The sequence below is a fragment of the Gossypium hirsutum genome, chromosome A04 (genome assembly GCF_007990345.1).
Source record: "Gossypium hirsutum isolate 1008001.06 chromosome A04, Gossypium_hirsutum_v2.1, whole genome shotgun sequence".
NCBI lineage: Eukaryota > Viridiplantae > Streptophyta > Magnoliopsida > Malvales > Malvaceae > Gossypium > Gossypium hirsutum.
In genome coordinates, this window is record NC_053427.1 from 4998070 (window position 1) to 5013514 (window position 15445).

The following is a 15445-nucleotide window of genomic DNA, read 5'->3' on the forward strand; positions in this document are numbered from 1 at the left end:
TGTTCCATGGATTTTTTAGTGAAACACGATGGGAGCCAGCATTTTTGAATCTCACGTTGTTGCCATGGAGAGTTTTATTCTACTTGTTGATTCTGCCTCTATATTTATTCCCTTTACCCAAACCGGAGAACCCCATCGGAAGTAATGAGCTTTTTGTGGGTATAGTATCTTTACTATCAAAGAAAACCACCGCCAAAGGCTTGCTTGAATCGAGGCTGCCGACGTCCACACCCACAGCTCATCTGTCAGTCCCCTTTAAAGACGAGGTAAAACGGTGCGCTGGAGGCTTCCCTTCGACCTGCAGGATCTCCCTGTCGATGACCTCCTCTGACACAGCTTCCACTGCTAAGGCTCGACTGCTGCATCCAATATGAACAGAGGCCTACTGGTTCTCTCCTACCTGGAGTTCTTGGCCCATCAAATCTTTGGCCTATTTAGACGCATGATCTCCTAGGCCTAACCCAGTGGTATGATCTTCAATAATGTGCACACTCTCATTAGTACTATTGTGAACTAATCTGGGCCTTAATTGCGGTCCAATATTCCTATTGATACTCGGGCCTAGGGCAGTTTGAGAACCCACCTCCTTAAAATTACCTTTATTATTTTTCTTATTTAATTCAGGTTGACCATTATTCTGAAATCCCATATCTTTCCTGCTTTTATCTTCAATTAAAACAACTTTCCCTTTAGACCTCCGAAAATCAGCCATATCTCTCGCTTGAATTTCTTTGTTTAAATCCTTATAATTAAGGCTGCTACCTCGGAGACATTCCTTTTCCCTTTCTTGAATTTCGGTTGATTTCTACAGGTTATCCCTTGGTTTACGCCTTGATTTCCTTTCTACAATCATCCATGGTCTGTAATTCTCGTCTTTTTTCTCCGATCGTTCAACGTTCAAATTTTGATTCTCCGGTGCCGTTACAGACGAGTCAGTGTTTACCTCAACTGTAGAGTTAGGGATTCTGAAGTTGCAAATATTTTCTACATGGCCATACCGTCCACAGTGAAATCAAATAGTATAAAGAGATTCATATTCCACCTTTTGTGAACGATCGTTGATCAAAATTTGGGACACCAAAGGTTTTTCCAAATTAATGTTAACCGTCATTCTAACAAAACGTCCCCTCGTTCTACTGTCAGTGTTCATATCTAACTTGACCACTTTACCCACGAGTTCTCCAATTTTTGTAATGATTTTACGGTTGTACAAGTAACTAGGTAACGTAAGGAATCTAATCCATGCCATCACAACACTCGGGTAGGCCTGGTCAAATGCCATCGTCCAAGGCTGAATAGTCAAATATTGGCCAAATATAGTTTACGAACCTTCAGAAAGAGCCTTTTCACAATCCAACTTGTTTTGAAATTTGACTAGAAAATAGCCATTTTCAATATCCATCATGCGAATAGGGGCTGAGGGTCTCCACATGCTGTAAATTTTGTTCTGCAAAACCAAAAAACCAATATTAAAGGCCTAAAAGTTTTAAAATCATAGTGTTATCCATACCTTAGATGAGGATTTGATGAATCCTGTCTGAAAAAGTAATAGAAGACACTCCATTCACAATAGTTTCCTGAATGTCCCCTTCCAAAATATCAATGACTTCGTTTTCTTCCGATCTCTTGAAACCACCCTTTGAAGAGTGGCCGACAAGCATGTCTTTCCAAGAAGTAGGTTGATTTGAGGACAGCTCTATCATCATGTCGTTACTCGTCTCTTCCTCCTTGTCTCAGAACCTAACCTTCTCCACAGTGGAGTTTCCAGGATCAGCATTATCACAGAGAGAAATTGTCATATTTTTCTTATTTTTAAAAATATATTATATTAAACAAACTAAAATAAATGTTTCCTAACATATTAAAAATACATTAAAAAAGGAAAAAAAAAGCAGTGTTAGAAGTATAAAATAAACAAGTTCATATTTTAATTTAGGCTAGGTTATTTAGTTGGGTAGGTTTTTTGGGCTTTAGGGGTAATGAGTTAAATTGTTATTAGGTTAGTAGTTTAATATAAATATATAATTATTATTTAACATCTATAATTAATATAAATAAATTTTATAATATAATATAATATATATTCAAGTCGGGTTGGCCAAAAAAATCTACCCAAAGCCCAACCCACAGAGAAAAGAAACATTAAATCTGAATCTATTTTTTGACAAGTCTTTAAATTTAGAAGGGTGGCACCTCTCTAAGTAATTGAGAGCTCGATAATCACCTTTTTAAGCTTTAGTTCTTTGTTCCTGAAAAGAGCTTCATGGACCGGTAAAGCCTTTGCAAATAAGGATTCATGGGACTGGGAAAATTATCCCAAAAGAGGCTTAAAAAGCCTCATTCGTCTTGAACAAGAGTAGCATAGCCTATGGACTTTTCAACTTGAAATATAGCTGCATCGAGGTTGCATTTAACCCAACCAACATCATGGACCATCCATACAACTGACAAAACTACGGCCTGATAGGAAGGAGTTGACATTCGTTTGATACACACCCTTGAATCTCTCTATGTCTGCAAGAAGTTACCAATAAAATTTATTAGCTAATAAGTTGTAAAAAATTTTGCCGCCAAACAAATGCAATTTGTCGAAACCATATAGCTCACAAACATGTTAGAAAATTATCCTTATCAGGTCTAAATATGCCTTCAAAACAATCCTTAATAAAATGAGAAATAGATGTAGACAGAACATCGAGTTTAAAGAAGTTCCAAACATCTTTCAACTCGAGACAATGAAGCAAAGCATGGTCTAGAGTTTTCGCCATTCCACACCTGGCACAACCGATATCCATGCCAATCCCTCTTCGAGGTAAGACAGTTTTGCAGGGAACAAGTTCTCTCAAGCTCTCCCAGCAGATATGTTTTACTTTAGGCGACAGTGTACTGTTCTAAATTTGTTGCTGGCATCCCTCAACTGCCAAGGTAGAAATCTTTGTAAGAGCTTTTTAGCTTTAAATATGCCTTTCCCAATAAAATTAGGATTAAAACCTTTTTTCACACCGAGAAATACTTATGTTAAACTTTTTTTCACATCAGAATGAATATAACATTATTAAAATAGATAGTTACGAATCTTAAAAAGATTAATTAAACTGTAAAAAAAAAATAAATGACACTTGATCATAAAAAAATTTATTTGATCTAAAGAGGGGTAATAAAGTAATTAGAGCTTGAGGTGAGTTGCTTACATAGGGGAATATCTCCTTCCCTCCCTCTTGATGGTTAATAAGGTAGTCATCAGGTTTGACTCAGGGTCATTTAAAGGTGTAGTTGCTAAAGATTCAAGGTTAAAGGGATTCAAAATATTATTTTTCAGTTTTTAAAGAGTGAATATTTTTTAACTTTTAAAATTAAATTATTTTTATCAATTTTTAAGAGCTAACTTAGTAGTCACAAATCTCTAAAAGGTTATTGAAGTAAAACTAATATGAATGATATCTATCTTCCTAGAAAAGCAATCATTGGATCTAAAGAGGGGTAATAAGGTAATTAGGGCATGGCTTGGGTTGTTTACATATGGGAATATCTTCCTTCCCTCCCTTTTGATGGTTAAACCTCTTTGCCGAGATAGAAGAGGAAGATCAAAGTGGACAGCCACTGCTTCCTCTGCCGATCGCCGCCACAGTTTCCAGTTCTTCTTCACTAATGAATCATTCAACGGTAACCGATCAATACTACGAAGGTCCTTCACTTGATCTGCAATTATCAATCAATCTACGGCCAATCCAGAAACCATCAGATAGTGTTAAAACAGGAGGCTCCATTTATGATGTTAAGTCCGATAGCAGCAGTATCGAATCATTGAGATGGCAAGCGGGAGAGCAAATTCGATTGGCAGCCATTGAAACGGCATATGCAGAGAGAGTGAGGGAGCTTGCAAAGATGGAAATGGAGATGGCTCAGTCTGAGTTTGCAAGAGCAAGGCATATGTGGCTAAGGGCAAGGGAGGAAGTTATAAAGGCTGAGAAAATGAAGCAAAGAGCAATAAGGCAGATCGATTCTAAGTGCATGGAGATCAGTTGCCAGTCTTGTAGACAAAGGTTTAGACCTTAAAAGTCTTGCTTTGTTTAAGTAAAGATAGATAAGTTTTCCTTTGCCAAGTTGTCGTTTGGGAGCTTAGAAAATTTGGGTATTGAATTTATGGTTCAATGGATTAGAAGGAAATCAACAAACAACACTATAAAAACAGCATGATGATCAGAAAAATCCATTGATGCTTGGCTTTCATGAAACTGAGGTAGGTTCAAGGATGGAAGTTATGGGTCAAAAAGAACTTATGTAATTGGTGATTATGAAGAACAATTCATATTTTTAGAGCTTTTTCCAATATCTCCTCTTCTATTATGATTATGAGTTCATATCTAATCTTAAATGAATTCAGATCTTTTGTTTAAAAAAAAAAATCCCTTTGCTTTTTTTTACTTAGTGTTGGGCACATGATTGAATTTGATATGATATTTGGTATTTTTTATGTTTATAATATCGGATATAAGTTTATCTTTGTTTATATTGAGTGTTTTATTGACTTGATGTTATATGTTGTTGGATTAGCGGTGGAATACGGTACGTTTAGTTTATTTTTTGTCTCACATTACAATATTTAATTTTACTGTCAACACCGCCTATCCAAATTCACCCTACGTTACTCTCTCATATATAAATTATATATGCCTATGAAATATTGACTTATCCCTGATCATTAAAATCCACTATTTTCTAATGTATATTTATTAAATGAATTTTAAATAAAATGAAAAATTTTATTATTTATTAGTTAATTATTATTCTATTTTTTTTATTTTCAATCTTTATATTCAGTTTCAATTAAAAATTTTAATTTAAAATATTAAAAAAATTAATTAGTTATACAAAAATAATTTAATTATTATTAAATTAAATTATAAATTGTGTTATACTATTCTAGTAAATATAATGTATTTTAAATGTGTTTGAAAATTATTGTAATGTTTTACTTAATATACATTTTTTTAAAAAAAAAAGAGAGCGTTGGATAAGATAAATAAGTTAGTAGCTACTTATCACTTAATGTAAAAAATATTAAATTGATTTTATTTAATCAAAAAATAAAACAAAATATCCTTTTAAAAAATGCAATATTCAAATTACTACATGTATTCTATTCAAAACTTTCCAAAATAATATAAAATATTATATTAATAAGATTAAAACTAAAAAGTAAATCATTTTTAAAACTAATATTTATTTTTATCAAACAACATAATTATATTCAGTACTTGTATTTTCTAATTTACCCAATAGTTTTTTAATATAAATTTAGCACCTATAAAATTAACAATAAAAATTTAATACTTAATTTTTCAGTTTCTCAAACACCCTTAATTTTAATTAAAGTCAAATATAATTTTTTAGATAAGAAATACAATATATTTAATTTTATAATATTTCAATAGGTAATTAAATTTTAATTATTTTGTAATTAATGATAAAAATGAATAAACTAGATAAATAATAAGAGTACAATTATATTTTTATTTAAAATTTCCTTAATAAATATATTTCAATAAGGTTTATGAGATTTTCTTCAAAATCGAAAGGTAAGTGAGCATTCTTGAAACTACGACCAATAAGTATATTTTACACTAAACCTAAATTGTAAATGTGTTTTATGCTAAATTTATTTATAAAATTATCCTTATCTCTTTAATCACTAATTTATTAACTACTAGAAGAACTCTTATCTCTTGTTTTTAATACTTATGATATACTGTTGTCAATACAGGAGAATGTGGGTTTGAGTGTGGTGAAACGCATTATCCTCGTATTTATGAGTTGAATAGAAATTATGGGTAGTAATCAGAAATGAGATTGTTGAAAAAATAAACTCTAATTCTACTTTTTATGCATGCACAGTATATTATTATTGGATAATTATTTCATACAATAACAATAAAATATTTTAATTCTACAAATTTAATTGAGATTTAATTATGTATCTTTATCATTATCTAGAAAGTTGCATTAAGCAAGTTAGATAATATTGTCCTTTAATGAGCCAAATAGCCAAATAGTTTTCATGCAAAATCTCAAGGCAGGATTATCATAAGCAGGAACACACTGTTTCAACTCAGTGAGTCAGAATTTTCCCTTAATGAGTAAAATCTGCTATCTCTTGAGAGTCAATTTTCCACTCTATCTTGATTTTGATACAAAGGAAAATGAATGAGAACAAAAAGCGAGTAAATGCATCAAGATACAACATAAAGCTGTATCCATTTGGATTCAACTTCTTAAAAACATTTGCCCATCAGATATCAGACACCCACCATATCCATGTTGGATTCAACTCAAAAAAACTTGTCAGATGTTACTGTTTTTTTGGGGGAAATTTGTTGTGGCAACTAAAAGTTTGTTAAAATTTTTTTTATTAAAAATTAGCATGGCTAATAAAATAACGAGGCTATTATACATGACATGCTACGTGTACCTTATATATATATATATGTATAAAGATTAATTTTTAACAATAAAATATAATCTAATTTCTGGTGAGACTTTTACCATTTTCAATGTTATTTAACTTCAATAATTTTTATGGGGGTTCAATAATGAATACATTGCTTTGATTTTTTTGGTGAGGTCTCATGTTTCACACAACTAGGCCCCGTGAAAAGTACATTTGTGTTGTCTCAAAAAGATGAAAAATGATACGTGATAAACGGAAGTACCTAGCTATGATGAAGATTGCAAGAATCTTCTAACATCTAAACACAGATTTTTTTCTTTGTTTTTGCCTCCAACTATTTGGGTGTCTTTGTAAAACCAACTTTGATCTAAAATCCTACATATTTGAAGAATTTTTGTTGGATCATATCTTCATATTTATGCTAGCCAAATCAAACATGAATATTTGGGTCGAATTTTACATTATTGTCTGTAATGTTATATTCCGAAATAATATTACGTAATCATCTCGTAATTTTACATTCTCATATATTATCACAATATCGTAATATAGAGTGTAATTTTATTATGGCACATTCTTTAAGTTATCTTATATTACATATGTAATCTTTAATTTGGATTAGTATGCCTTTTGTTTTTATTATTTTAATCAATTTAAGTCTTTTTCTCAAATAAATTTAAGATTAATTAAAAACAAAAATTATTTTTTCTTAGGGGCGAAGTTAGAAATTTTGTTTAAGGAAAGTTAAAATAAAATTATAATTTGGGGGGCAAAGATAAATATATTGTGTTAAAATACTTAAATTAAATTATTTATTCTTTAGAGGGGACAAATTTTGAATTTTTCCATTTAACTAAAGGCTTAAAATGCTTAAATTTAATATTTTAGTTATTGGAGAGCCTTACATAACAATTTCACCATTTAGCCAAAGGAACCAAATCCTCCACCACTAGCTATGCCTGTAGTAGACGTTCTGTTTCTATGCCTGTAGTAGCATTTATCTTTTAGTAAGTCTATCAAATGCAAAAGATTAGTCATTGGACTCACTCCAGTGGATACTTTAAACAATAAAAAAAAAGTTATTAATAAAATTTTATTTCAACCTTAAAAAAATTATAAATTTATAGAAATTGAGACTAAAAAAATTACAATAAGAATAATTTAGTAAAATATGTATTTAGATAATTTTATATTCCGTCTACTAAATATAAAAATATTATATTTTAATTAAATGAACCAAATAAGATAATATAACTTATTATTAATAATTTTTCATTCCCATAATTCTATTACAAAAAGTTATCTTACATTCCTAAAACTAACACTCCTAATATAAATAAAGAGTCAACATACCTCTACCACATTGAGATATTGCTAATTTCCTTGAATTTGGGAGAAATATAAGCAAAGATGCGCAGTTAGGGGGTTGGCAAGGATTCTAGCCCCTTAGAATAGAAAATTTTTCATTTAAATTTTTTAAAATTTTAAAATTTTAAGTTAATAAAGGTAAAATTATACTATGACCCTATTTAAAAATAATAAAAATTTAATTTAATTTTTTAAAAATTATAAAAATATACACTATTAAAATAATAAAATTATATTTTTACTATCATTAAATTTTCACCTCTAAAAAAATTGTCTGACTTTATCGTGTATAAAATACAAATAACCTTAAAATTTAAAGGATTTATATATAATATAGGGGTTCCATATCCAAATCTATATCAAATCCAAAGTACTTTAGAAAGCCAAATAAAGTAGGGGGACAGCATTGGCTGGTGGGTTGGATTCCAAAGATAGAAAAATAAAGGGTTGGATTCCAATGATGGAAAAATAAAGGATCATTGGACCTTATAACTTACAGCAAATGCTTTAAATGGTAGTCTCCTAATTTGGGTTGCAGAATCACCAGACAATTGTATTAATGGGAGACTTTAGGCTGTCATACGACCACTTGAATTATAGGGTTTCCTTTGTCTTATATTAGCTTATTTGGTTACAGTAATGATTAAAACTCCCTATAGAAGTTGAATTGCAGCATAAAGCTGTAGGACATGGTACAGCCAAATAATTCAAAGTTGTCATCATTATGACAAAACCTTAAGTTTTGTTTTTTCATATTTGTCCATACATTATGATGAGCCGATGCTGTATTTTGAATAGTGAGAAGTTTTTCAATAGTTGATTTAAAATTACATATAGATGAAGTGAGATTTTGAAATTCAAAGAGGAGAATGTTTTTCTTGGATGAAGTCAGTTTAAATTTAAGAGTAAATAGGTTGTTTTGTTGTTGGTTGTATTTTGGGTATGATAATAAATGTCGATAATGGTAATAGAGTGATCACAAAGTAATAAAAAAAAAGAATATGTAGATGTTGCGTATAAACTCTTTTAGGACAAAACTAGAGGCAGAAGAGAATAAATTTACTAATGTTGAAAAACAAATTATGTAGGAGGAGTTTTGATTACATCCATTTAAGTATTGAAAAACCATGTTTTAATCAAAGTCAAATAGTAAAAGTATAGTTTTATACGAACTCAACTTGTGCAATATTTATTCCTTCAACAAATGATGAGATTCGGGTCACACAAACTCTAACATGGGGAGCACTTTCAATTGAATATTTTCTTATCTTTGCTTTGTATTTTTGCATTCGTGCTAGACATTTTTTGGGAAATTATTATTGTTTGTAAGTGAGGAATTTTGCGTAAAATAATTGGATCATCATTGCGACAAATTATTTATTGTGTAAGATAAATTGAGTTTAAGCCAATAAATATTTCAATTCACAAAATAAAATTATTTATTAAAACTGGTTGCTCACTTTTTTTAAGTAACTTTTTTTACTCAATTAAAACGACAATTTCAAACACATTCAATAAACCAAAAACTTTTTCAAATATCAATTATTGAAACTAGAGTTCACACCCTTATCTAGAGACTAGTGTTAGAAAAAAAATTGATTTCACATTGATTAACTAAAGGTTGGACATGGTTTCACTATCTAAAAAGTTTCAGGCCTTTAGAGATAATGGTGGGACTCAAAAATCATAATCGAAACATGTGCAAATGTGAATCTTTTATATATATATATATAAAAGTAAAGAAAATGATCATCAATTGTAAAAGCTATGGAGAGCAAAGTTTGAGTAATTGACATGAAAGAATGGACATTTAGTGAATTCATAACAAACAAAAAATTTCCATGTGATTAGATGGAAAGTGCTTACCAACTCCTTTTTATTTTTTAAAAAAATGTAATAAAATTTTAACAAATTATATAAGAATCAAATAGGCAATCAAATTCAATGGGTTGAATTTTTAATTCAATGACACTAAAATAAAAATTTTAAATTTTTTTATAAAAATTCAAAAGAAAAAGAAGTACTAAAGAATATAAATCAATACAAGTGGTTTGTTTCTTCTCTTTTGTTTTGCTCAGTAGCGGTGTTAACCTTTGAGTCCCACCAATCCTTTCTTTCTTTCTTTTTTTCATTGGCTCCACATGTCTTCCTTCTTTTCAGTTTGCATATCTATTTTATGAGTATCTTTGTTGTCTTCACTAGTTGTGACGGACATATGATGGTGCTTGTCGTTCGCTAAAACTCTATTGGCCACCAGAAATTTTTCTAGAAAAGTGAGTGGCTCTTTGTTAGCCTCTTAATTTGTTTCTATTTTGAGAGTATTTCAGGATAATAAAAGATTTTACGAGTCAATTTGGACCCGTGTTGTCTTAAGTTTTATATATATTTTTGTTTATTTTTCCATTGTTTAATAAATTTTTAGTTTCAAAAATTTTTGTCTGCTTATATAGCACGTTTTTTAGTCTTTCTTATGTATGTAATCTTACTTTTGCAAGTGATTTTAAGGATGACTTTGTTGTCGTCCTCTCTAATTTGGTGAATACTTGATTCTTTTGTCGATTTTTGCTCGCCACAGTGGACCATCCGGGCTAATTTTCTTATCCTATTAAGTGCTTACAATCACTCCAGATATCTCGTGCGTAAGTTGTGACAAAACCAATTGTCAACTTGTCATATGTTCTATTGATACTGAGGTTAAAGCCTTTGTTGTGTTGATAGAGTTTATCCTTCATCATCTACAACGAGTATTGTTATTTTTTTTTCCTGAATTGTATAGTTCCATTCATTAAAAATGAATTAATAAATTTACCTTAAAAAAATCAATAATTATATAACCCGCTACATTCCCTTTATAAATTATAATAATAAATTTAAATATTTAAATCAATTTAAATCCAATTCAACCGTTTTTACATCAATTAAGTCCTCAAATTTTAAAGCATGGATTAAACCAAGAATAAACAAAGATCTTCTTAATGTAGTCTTGTAAGGAAAATGAATCTCTTCATATATGGATACTTTATCACATTAAAAATCTTCAACATATCTTTGTTTGACTTGATTTTCTCCATGATTTGACCTCAATAAAGTATTGCTAAAAATCATTAAAGATGTGCTTTTAAAGAATCCAATAGTTTTGGTCAAAAGAATGCCAACCAATTAGGACATGTTGCATTGGCTTGCCTGATGCAAACTAAGGTGCAATTGAAGGAATATTTGACGCATGTAACTGGCACTAATAATATCCCTTTAGCATTTTTGAACAAAAACATAACATGTTCAAGAAAGGTAAATGTGGTTTTCAAATAAACACTCCCCCTTAATCCAAATATGAAGTAAAACCATGAAACCAGCCATTAATGCAAAAATAATAAATAACATCAATAAAAACTCAGAGTGTCATAATATCATACAGAAGGCAAAAATTAAAGGCAACTTCAACAAGTTAATGCCACAAATATAAAAGTAATAAAATTATCATTTGTAAAACATATAAAAAGAAAAATAAAAATCCATCCACCATATACTCCTCCCTTTATCTCCTCATACTCAAAACCATCTCCCCATTTTTTGCTAAAAAATGCAAAGGCATTAAATCCCACGAGCAAGCAAATCGGTCTTCTAGCGGAGAGTACGAGTCCTCTATTGATTAAGGGGCTTCAATTGAATCTCATAATATCGTATGTTCTTGTCCAAACAGGCTAACTCTTCATCAAGGTGTTCTGTAAGTCTAGCTTGATTTGTGCTAGATATGCCACCAGATGTTGCTTTAGTTACAAATGGGGCAACAATACAAGATCTACATCTTCATTAGTATCATCTCCTAAATCAGTGTTAATAGCAGAATGTTTACCCCTTTTCCACTTTTGAGAATACTTCAATTCACCCACTTGAGGCTCAAGAACCTCATCCTTCTCTACTATATCTTTCTTTCGCTTAAGGAGGTTTTGGTCAATGAGTGATGGATAGAGCTATGCATGTCTAGTATTATTGGTTTTTGCATGCTTGGCAATTTAATTAAATATTAGTTATCCAAGATCAAAAGGAATAACTGACTCTACTTTGTATAGTAAGGCAACCATCCTTTTGTTCTCCACCATGTTGTAAATGTTAATGAGCTAAACTCTTATTGCAATGGCTTGTAGAGCAGCATGTTGGCTAAAGTTCTAAGGCTCTAAAATCTTGACCTTCAGGCCATGTAGTCTTGATCAGTGGGAGATAGCATATTGAATTTCAGTTGAAAATAATATTAATAAAAGCCTCAAAACTAGTGTTCATGTTGAAAGCTGGACTGCAATGCAACATGGAGCCAGAAGCATGCTACTTTCGAGACCAGTAGCTATCAAGCTCAACTCATTTTGCTTGGCGCGCACGAATGGTTTTTGGACCAAATGAAGCAACTGACATTGCTGTTTTGTTTTGATGTAATTTAGTTTAGTTTGATTGTAACTAGCTTTAATAGTTAGTAGGATTAAGTTAGTGATTAGATAGCTGATGTAAAAGCTGATATGGCAGCTCATTTTGTATTTGACTTTAACTTACATTGGTTGTAAATTAGTGGAGGCAGTTAGATTAGTAGGTAACTATCAAATGAACAAATTGTAACTCTTTTTATTTCAAATTTTGAATGAAAAAAATGTAATGTTCAGTTACAATTCTTGCTGTACATTCAAGTTTCTTGCTTGCTGCTCTGCTTGTTGTTTTTCTGCTTCGATTACTCTTGCTTCTGCTTGCAAATCTCTTTGTTGCTGCTGCCTTTGTTCCAACAAATGGTATCATGAGCCCGAGTCTTTGAGGGGCCTTTGCTTGCATTCTGTTGATTTCAATTTAAAATCTACAGCAAAGCTTAAAACTAAAAAGGATCGAAGCACTTAAACTCAGTCTAGCAAGATGAGTTTCACTCCACCACCTCCACCAGTGTTCACTGGAGAAAACTATCACATTTGGATAGTTAAAATGAAGACTTATCTTCAGGCACACGATCTTTGGAGTGTGATTGAGAATGATGCTGAACCACCTCCATTGAGAGCCAATCCCACCATTGCACAGATGAGGCAGCATGCTGAGGAGCGAGCCAAGAAGCATAAGGCTATGGCCTGCTTGCAAAATGGAGTCTCTGATGTGATATTCACTCGCATCATGGCCTGTGACTCACCAAAACAGGCCTGGGAGAAGCTGAAGGAGGAGTTCATGGGGACTGACAAGACAAGGCAACAGCAAGTGATCAACCTCAGGAGAGATTTTGAAAATTTGAGGATGAAGGAGTCTGAGACCATCAAGCAGTACTCAGACAGGATAATGGCCATTGTCAACAGCATTAGGCTCCTGGGAGTGGACTTCACAGAGAGCAGAGTTGTTGAAAAGGTTATTACAACTCTCCCTGAGAAATTTGAGTCTAAAATCTCTTCACTTGAGGACTCGAGGGACTTATCAGCCATTTCATTGTCTGAGCTGATAAACTCCCTGTATGCACTTGAGCAAAGGAGGGCAAATAGGCAGGAGGAGAATCCTGAAGCTGCTTTCCAGGCTAAAGCCAGTGAAGGCTCAAGCATGAGTGCAAAAGGCAAGAAGCTTGGCACAATAGAAAGGCCAAGTCAGGAAGAGATGAAGCAAAAAGGGTGTTTCCACCATGTGTTCACTGCAAGAAGACAACACATTCAGAAAAATATTGCTGGTTTAGGCCAGATATTCAGTGCAGAAAGTGCAAGCAGTTTGGTCATGTAGAGAAGGTGTGCAAAGGCAAACCAAGGGAGGCTGCTCTACAACAAGCTAGACCAGCTGAGGACATGCAAGCTCAGGAGGATCATGTGTTTATAGCAACCTGTTTTGTTGGCACAACAAAAACCAGCAATGATTGGCTACTAGACAGTGGCTGCTCACACCATATGGCAGCCGATGAGAAGTTGTTCAAGGGCTTAGACAGAAGCTTCTACTCTAGGATCAGAATTGGAGATGGCAAGCTGATTGAGGCTAAGGGCAAGGGCAGTGTGCTGGTTAGCACTGGTTCAGGTAACAAGCTGATCTCAGATGTGCTTTTTGTACCTGACTTAGACCAGAATTTGCTTAGTGTAGGCCAATTAGTCGAAAAGGGCTATACATTAGTTTTTAAGGATGGTTGCTGTACTGTTCAAGACATGAATGGTCTAGAGTTAATCTCAGTCTCCATGACCGATAGATGCTTCATGCTGGATGTTAGCCAAGTAGAAAGAAAGGCATACACCAGCCTTGCTGACAGCACTGACTTGTGGCATAGGAGACTAGGCCATGCCAATTTCAGATCGCTTGATCTGCTACATAGGCTGAATTTGGTTGATTGCATTTCAAAAGTTGAGGTTAGTGGGAATGTTTGTGAGGTTTGTCAGCTTGGTAAGCAGGCTAGACTGCCTTTTCCTGCTGACAGTGCTTGGAGAGCTCAAAACAAGCTCGAATTGGTGCACTCTGATGTTTGTGGTCCTATGAGAACACCTTCAATCAGTGAGAACAGGTACTTTGCCCTGTTTATAGATGATTTGACAAGGTTGTGCTGGGTCTACTTCTTGAGGCAAAAGTCAGAAGTGTTTGAAGCCTTCTGTAAATTCAAGGCTTATGCTGAAAATCAGTCAGGCTGCAAAATTAGAGCTTTGAGGACTGATAATGGCTCTGGATATGTGTCTGAGAGATTTCAAAAGCTTTGTGACAGTGATGGGATTCATCATCAGCTCACAACAGTCTATACTCCTCAACAGAATGGAGTCTGTGAGAGGAAGAATAGGACTGTGCTGAACATGGCCAGGTGCCTCTTGTTTCAAGGAAAGCTTCCAAGTCAGTTTTGGGCTGAGGCAGTTAACACTTCAGTGTATCTGCTCAATAGACTGCCAACTAGAGCAGTCAAGGATAAGACTCCTTATGAGGCTTGGCATAGAGTTAAACCTGTAGTAACACACTTGAAAGTGTTTGGTTGTGTGTGTTATGCTCTTGTTCCAGTGGAAAAGAGAACCAAGCTCGAGAGCAGGGCCACTCCAGGAATCTTTGTTGGCTATAGCAGCAACAAGAAGGGCTATAGAGTTTATGATCCTATAGCAAAGAAAGTCTTAGTCAGCAGGGATGTAAAATTTGATGAAGAAAAGGTGTGGAATTGGAATAGTGCTGAAGCTAACATGTTTGAAATGGATCAGTTGGACTTGGTTGCTGAGCCTACAGAAGATGAACCAAGTGAAGATGCTGTAGATGACACACCAGTGAGGGGCACCAGAACTTTGGCTGATGTCTATCAGAGGTGCAATGTTGCTGTGATTGAGCCTTCAGACTTTGAAGAGGCTGCCAAGGACAGAAGCTGGATGGAAGCTATGGAAGCTGAGCTGGAAATGATCAATAAAAATGAAACATGGGAGTTGGTGAGCAGACCAGAAAATAAGAAGGTTATTGGGGTTAAATGGGTGTACCGGACCAAGTACAATACTGATGGCTCACTGAACAAACACAAGGCCAGGCTTGTGGTGAAGGGTTACAGTCAGCAGTATGGTGTGGACTTTTTGGAGACTTTTGCTCCAGTGGCAAGACTGGACACAATCAAGCTACTGTTTGCTTTAGCAGCTCAGAAGCAGTGGAAAGTTCACCAATTGGATGTCAAATTTGCATTCCTAAATGGTT

The 15445-nt window shown here is 33.2% G+C and overlaps 1 protein-coding gene across 1 annotated transcript; it reads left to right on the plus strand.

Annotated features, from left to right (window-relative positions):
• Window positions 1–3225: 3225 nt before the first annotated feature.
• LOC107948615 (zinc finger protein SHOOT GRAVITROPISM 5) lies at window positions 3226–4322 on the plus strand. Its single transcript, XM_016883231.2, has one exon. It carries the CDS (start codon window positions 3649–3651, stop codon window positions 4054–4056), a length of 408 nt encoding a protein of 135 aa, XP_016738720.2. The 5' UTR covers window positions 3226–3648; the 3' UTR covers window positions 4057–4322.
• The last annotated feature ends 11123 nt before the right edge of the window (window positions 4323–15445 follow it).